The 7,779-nt window shown below is 40.6% G+C and overlaps 1 protein-coding gene across 1 annotated transcript in view; it reads left to right on the forward strand.

Moving 5' to 3' along the window:
* dner (delta/notch-like EGF repeat containing) overlaps positions 1-6,823 on the forward strand; it is a 41,471-nt gene extending 34,648 nt beyond the window's left edge. The window contains exons 12-13 of the mRNA XM_079620562.1: positions 1,550-1,796; positions 3,715-6,823. Of these exons, the coding sequence (XP_079476688.1) occupies positions 1,550-1,796; positions 3,715-3,826 (359 nt within the window). The 3' untranslated portion in view covers positions 3,827-6,823. The remainder of the gene's footprint in view (positions 1-1,549; positions 1,797-3,714) is intronic.
* Positions 6,824-7,779: the final 956 nt, after the last annotated feature.

Raw genomic sequence — 7,779 nt, forward strand, 5'->3', positions numbered from 1 at the left:
CTCCTGAATTCCAATTCAATTCTTGAATTTGAATTGATGTCAAAAACAGGATCTAGAATTACAATTCGAATGTGAATTAAAGGAAGAATTGCAATCCAATAAAAATTCTAAGAAATTCATATACATATTTTAAGTGAAGTGTTTAACAATGAAGCTTTACAATATATGTCAGATATGATTGCATTACATATTCTATAAATTGTATTAGTTTGAACTTTGTTTTATTTGATTACTTTGAAATGAAAATAACATTGGAACACAACTAATTAAACAACATTGAGGGGGTAATTTATTTCAAGAATTTGATCATTATCTATATATTAGAACAAAATGTATGCAGGGTTGAGGAGTGACTAGTTACATGTAATGAAATTATGTTATTAAATTACAAAATGAATGTAATTGTATTTAGTTGTATTACTGAGGTGAAATGTGTAATTCAATTAGTTAATCATCAAATTAAAAGGAAATTGCTTTGCATTGATAAAGTAATCCAAATAAAGTAATCCAAACCCCATTTATAATGGATAACTTATAACAGTAAATTACCTTTCCAAAGTAACCTTCCTAACACTGAATGCATGTGAGATTCAACACATTCTTTCTGTTGTGTGACTGTGTGGAATTTCTTTGAATTGCCATGAATTTAATTCCACTTCCTGTCATTCAAATTCAACTTCCTGTGGGGCGGAGTCAATTTAATTCAAATTCCAATTCATGAATTGAATGGAGGCCAATTCTGAATTTTGCACAAGCCTGATGTCAAGCCCAGGTTATAACAGTAAATTATGCATAATTACAAGCAAGCAACTAATCTAACTTTATAAGTACATGTTGTTAATTAATATTACTCAGTATTTGTATAATTACACTGAAACAAGGACACCTTTCAAATAAAATGTGACCGTACATTCTACCTAACACTATGTTCTACCTAAAATAGTAGTTAAAAACGTCTTATATAAAGTGTGACCTTAAAAAGTGACCATGGATATAGTGACTTAAAGGGACATGGTGTGCTCTGCAGTTCAGTCATCTCTCCATCACGACGTAGGCCTCAAGGACACATTATGTATGCAGGGGTAGAGAGCGGTTCCCTGAGGAGTGACGTGCGTCTGTGACGAGGCACCGCTAGCTTCTGTGAGCCTCGTCACGCTCTGCCGGCGAGAGACTGTGACGTGTGGAGAGGAGGAGCCACATGACTCGCTCCCCATTCAGAGATTTTCATGAATACCCCAGCGTGTTTATGGCTGTGCGGATGCCCTTGCTAGCTGACACTTGTCTGTGCATGTTATATATATATAATGGTTTTGTGACTAGCATTTTGTGGTTAAATACTATCCATGGTTTTGAGACTAGCAAACTAGCATTTTGTCAGCTAGACTGAAATGAATAAATAATAAAGTAGATTTTTATGAAAGTTTGAGTTGTCCTTGCACACACCACTATGCTAGGATGGTGTTCTGGATGGTTACTACGAAGCATTGAGTTTTTGAAAGGAAAACACACAATCACATCTTTCGTCATTATTGTAATTTTCCTCTCTCAGATCTGCAGTGGAAGATGGCTCAGCCTGTGGACTCACTGACCAACATGCCTCGTCACTCTCTGTACATCATTATCGGGGCTCTGTGCGTCGCTTTTGTCTTGATGCTCATCATCCTGATCGTTGGCATCTGTCGCATCAGCCGGATTGAATACCAGGGCTCGTCCCGTCACGCCTACCAGGAGTTTTACAACTGCCGCAGTATTGACAGTGATTTCAGCAACGCTATCGCCTCCATTCGCCATGCAAGGTAAACCATTATATGTATAAATACACACACACACACACACACACCAGCCACTTATTAGGTACACCTTGCTAGTACCGGGTTGGACCCATTTTTTGCCTTCAGAACTGCCTCAAGTCTTCATGAAGAATTAAGTGCTGGAAACATTCATCAGAGATTCTGGTCCATATTGACGTGATAGCATAACGAAGTTGCTGCAGATTTTGTCGGCTGCACATCCATGATGCAAATCTCCAGTTCCAGCACATCCCAATGGAGCTCTATTGTATTGAGATCTGGTGACTGTGGAGGCCATTTGAGTTTAGTGAACTCACTGATCAAAAAAACCAGTTTGAGATGATTTGAGCTTTGTGACATGGCATGTTATCCTGCTGGAAGTAGCTATTAGAACAGGGATGGGGATCCTGCAGAGTTTAGCTCCAACCCTGAAAAAAAATACTAACCTGACTGTAGCCTTAGTTATCCTGAAGACATTGGTTTGCTTGTTCAGGTGTGTTTGATTAGCGTTGGAACTAAACTCTTCGGGACAGCGGTCCTCCAGGACACTGTGGTCATAAATGGATGGACATGGTCAGCAATGATACTCAGGTGTGCCGTGGCGTTTAAACGATGCTCAATTGGTACTAAAGGCTCAAAGTGTGCCAAGAAAATATCCTCCACACCATTACACCACCAGCAGCCTGAACCGTTGAGACAAGGCAGGATGGATCCATGATTTCCTGCTGTTAAACCCATTCTGACCCTTCCATCTGAATGTTGCAGCAGAAATCGACTGCATGTTGCAGACTCATCAGACCAGGATACTTTTTTCAAATCTTCTATTGTCCAGTTTTGGTGAGTCCGTGTGAATTGACCCTTCGCAGGGAGCTTGATTGACAGGTGATCTGACCAATCATACTTCGCCATCTGCCATTTTGTCCAACAAAGCAGTCATGAGAGATAGTAGATTAATAGGAGAATTTGAACTTGAGAAGCGAAGTGTACTGACGTCTTTCCGCGGTTAAAACAACATTCCTTCTGATGTTCATTCATGTTTATTTGATGCTATAAATGAAATAGGAGGAGGAGATGATCGGTTCACGAGCAGCTTTTACTGAGGCGACACAGCGATCTGACACACACATTAAAGAGCCACAAAACGGTATTTATTGTTTAAATTTCTTTAAAAAAAATGACCAAATTTGAAAGGTGAGACTTTGTTTAATATCAAAAGTAACCTGGTCTGTCCTGTCTGTCAGTGTGTGTTGTCAGTGTCCTCTCTTCTCCGCGATGTATTTTCAATTGCATGAGAACATGGTTTGGCGTGAGAGCGGCGTAGCTTGTCAGACATAGCAACAGTAACTAAAGGGGGCGGGTCTTTGCAAACGGTCAATTGTAGCCTCAGTTTCCTGTTCTCAGCTGACAGGAGTGTCCCCGGTGTGTCTTCTGCTGCTGTATCTGCTTCAAGGTTGGACGCGTTGTGCTATCAGCTCGAACTAGTCTGGCCATTGATTCTCCTCTGACCTCTGGCATCAACAAGGCATTTTCCTCCACAGAACTGCCGCTCACTGGATATTTCCTCTTTTTCAGACCATTTTCTGTAAATCCTAGAGATGGTTGTGCGTGAAAATCCCAGTAGATCAGCAGTTTCTGAAATACTCAGACCAGCCCGTCTGGCCTCAACAACCGTGCCAAGTTTAAAGCCACTTAAATCACCTTTCTTCCCCATTCTGATGCTCAGTTTGAACTTCTTGATCGTCTTGACCATGTCTACATGGCTAATTGCACTATGTGATTGACAGTTGAATTGGTGTACCTATAGTGGCCAGTGAGTGTGTATACATACAGAATAAGATATTTCAAAGAATGTTAATGCTGCTTCTTTCCATACATAGAACCTAATGCATGAGAAAATGAGACTGTTCCTTTGTGTGAATTACAGGTTTGGGAAGAAATCTAGACCAGCAATGTATGATGCGACTCCCATCAGTTATGAAGATTACAGCCCTGATGACAAGCCTCTAGTTGCACTCATTAAAACTAAAGATTTGTGAAGCAATACTTCTGCACAAACACACACACACACACACACACCCTGCATACACACAGTCACTGGTCCAGCCTTTAAAATGAGCCAATCCGTTCAGTATTTATTTCCAGACAAGCAATGAAAAAAACACTTTTGAAATTGATATATTTTACCATTGTAAACCATGAAGCTTTTAATTCATATCAGGCACACGGGGTGCTGCACAGAATTAGTTTAAGGCAAGAGTCCCGAACAAATGTGCTTTGTTTGCAGACGCAAATGTTTTGTGGAATATGAGTATAAATGAATAACAAGCTACACTGAAAAAGTGTGTGAGGGGGGTGTTTAACTGAATCCTCCCACCCTCGAGACTCCGATTACAAATATGATAGCAGCACTCCAAGCAAACGCTGTAGAATTAGGAGTAATAGAGCTCATAGTACAGTTATACTGTAACTTTATACAGAAGAATTACAAGATAAGACAATGTAGGTTGCCTTACTGGTGCATGGATAGGATCAATGGTTTTGCATTACTCTGTAACCTTATGTACATTGTTGTTTGCTGTTTATTTCTTCTTGTTCATTGTGGTCTCTTTTGTGTCATAAACTTGGTGTTAGCAAGGTCTTACGATGCCACTGTCCATGTGAAGGCAGCACAACACCGTGCTTTTAAAAGTAATGTTTGATGGTGTCGTATCACTGAGTAAGTAATAAACTAGGACTCCTGTTTATAGTGCGTAACTTAAAGACATCTCTGTTCCAGTACATCTGCAAACCTCCTTAAAGTGCGGTCACATTTACCGCTGCTCTGCGAAATTTCACAGATGAAATCCAGTCATTGAAATAGGAATTCGTGCAGTTGGGAGTTTCACTCTTTTGACTTTAAGCAACCAACCAGAACATCCTAGCAAACAGTGATTCACATGGGAGATCCACGTGAGGGAGAAAAGGTTCCCTACACAGATTTCGCTTGTGTTCAGGCTGGTCACTAGCCTAGAAATCTAGACGCACCCTAGCGGCGGCAACATTTATTTTGCAGCCAGTGTCGTTTAGCAACTCTCAGTTGGCTTTCGAGCTGGAAAACCAAACTCTAGTCAGGCCAATCACATCGTGTATAGCATCGGTGGGCGGGCTTAACATAATGACGGCAGAGTTGCGACGGCTCCGTGTGAATTCCCTGCTACTTGAAAACAAAGAAGATGGCTACTGCTGGCGAACAGCGGTCTTTCGAATTGGCTTCGGCTGCGACTCTGGAGGACTTGGAGTTAAGCTTTTCTTTGAGAAAAGAACGGCACTTGAGTCATTCTTAAAAAAGGAAGATGTGTTCTGAGTTTTGCCGACCGGATACGACAAAAGTTTATATCAACTAGCTCCGCTGGTGGGAAAACGCATGGGACTTACTCAGCCACAACCGTTTGTTGCTCTGGTTGGTTGTAGCGCTATCCTATTGCGTGCAGAGGGAATTTGAAAGACAACCGTTCATCCCGGACCTCGGATTGAGCCACGCCAATGGTGAGTTCCCAGACCTAACATCTTGATGTGGGTCTGGCTTGCCAGGCTAGCTGGTCACACGAATTCGAACAGAAAGCTGCTTGGGTTTTAAGAGACATTCATACATTGCTACAATATAAGCAAAGAACCTTTTTTTGCCCGCGAAATCTCACCGCAATTTCGCTAACAAGTTAAAGTCAAATTCAGTGCAACCTTAAAAGAAATGGAAAATACTTGGAAACCAATGAGTCCGTTTACACGTACAGTAAAACGCTAATAGCTATCAAGAATTCGCTCACAGAGAAACTGACAACACAAGAAAACAGGAGTTTACACATTTGGTGTTGACGTCAAAATGTAAATAGACATGCACATATTGAATTATCCTCCAAAACACAATTAAATCCGAGTAATGGGCAACAATTGAAGTGTGTCAGTTGGGTTTTGACCTTTCCTTGATAAAAGGACACGGTTTATGACATTTGCATGGTCTGGACATTTTGTCAGGTTGATAAGCGAGGGCATGGACAAATCGAGAACTGAAAATGCTCCCTGCGTAATGGAAGTTGTAGAGAAAATAAAGTCGACAAATGCACTGAGAATTCATAGGAAACTTTTAAACCGTACAGAATGTTTATTGGCATAAAAACGTACTCAAAAATAGCCGCCAAGAATAAGATTACCTTCCTCATTAGTATCTGCTGAGACATTAGTGAGCTCATGGTAAGAGTACTGGAACCAGAGAAGTGTCTCTGCCAGGTCCTGGAGTCTGGTTAAGACCAGCATATTTCTGCCGCGCTTCTGGTGTTCCTGTAACGGGTGATAGGATGTTTTCATTCTTTCCATTACCCATCGCTCTTGCTCTCTTATCTTCCATATCTGCTCCTAATTATACTCATTGTACTCCTATGGTTATCCTCTTGCTTAGTATAGACGGGTAGAAGCTGCCCTCTGTAACTGATCTGAGACTAGTTTTGATGCCTTTTAATGGCCGAATTAAAAGAATAGTTTGACTAAAATTAATTTCCCTTGTTTTGTTCCAAACTGGCATTTTCTTTATTCTGTGAAACACATGAATGTTCAAGATGCTCTTTTCCATGCAATGAATGTACTGGGAAAACATGATAACGGTCCATATGATGCACTATATTCAAGGCCGTATGATAAGCAAGCTACCAAACATCTGACGTAGCTTTCAAATCTCATGCATGTGTAAGTATTAAAACATCGCGCCTCAAGAAACATTTTGGCAAGGTTGGTTTGATGTGATGACGACATGATTTGTTCAGGTTTCTTATGACTGATCTCATTGAATGTTTTAAATTGAGTGTCCTACAGAAGATGAGCATCATTAGGCAGATTTATCTTTAGGTGAATGTACACTTTAAGGCTGTTGGTGTTATAAACTGGACTGGGATCAGTACTAAAGGGGAGCTTCTAACCCAAGCACAGTTTTTGTTAGTAAAAGATAACACCCATTTGGTTATATATGTGGAATGATGTATTAATAAAAGTTCAAGTGAAAGCCTAAAGCTTGTTTTAATGCGTGAATGTTGAACTTCTAATTACAGTAAATGAGATACAATATACATTAAACCTGTCACTCTAAAAAATACTGGGTTGTTTCAACCCAATTTTGGGTAAAATATGGACAAACCCAGCCGTTGGGTTAAAAATGTAATGTAAAAATTTAACCCAACGGCTGGGTTTGTCCATATTTTACCCAAAATTGGGTTGAAACAACCCAGCATTTTTTAGAGTGTACAGTACACATGGATGTTACTTGTAATGAAATCTGTGTATGACTGGTACATGTTTAAGATATTTAATTGTAGATAAGGGAGCACTGTGTAACTTCATATCACAGGGAACAAGACGTTTTGGAAGATACCACACATATCAGAAGTGTGTTCTTTAAACCAAAGAACAGATGGTAAGTCTCACACACACACACAAACACGTTATCTCTCCAAACAGTCCAAACTCATAAGCACTAGTTTCTGCGTAGTGCACAATGAAACTTGACATTTGTGAAACCATTCAGTGTTGCAATCATGTCTCAAGATGAGAAACACACACACACACACACACACTCCGAAGCAGACGGAAAGCGTATACGAGAGGATGTGTTTTCCACAGCTGGAATGCCTTTGACTGTCTGCACAAGGAATGTCCCCCAGCTGGCCATGCCTTTATATGGAGTTCAAACGATGTCCTCAACCCTTCACTGACCTTGTGTGGGCTCCAGATGTTCTCAAAGTAAACATCTGTAAGAATGGTGCGCGGTGATGGCGCTCTGGCCACTCAGAAGTCACTCGCTGCAGGGAAGAAAACACACTTTTGATGGCTTTGACCTCGGAGAAAGACTAAGGTCTCCTTTGACCCCCTCAAGTGTTTATTTGACCTCTCTGTTTGCTCTTTCTATGTGGATGACTATAAGCAGTTTCTGGTTCGGGACAGAGATGGATGCCTTTGTTCAGCTACA

This window comes from Phoxinus phoxinus (assembly GCF_949152265.1).
Source record: "Phoxinus phoxinus genome assembly, chromosome: 8".
NCBI classification, from domain to species: Eukaryota; Metazoa; Chordata; class Actinopteri; order Cypriniformes; family Leuciscidae; genus Phoxinus; species Phoxinus phoxinus.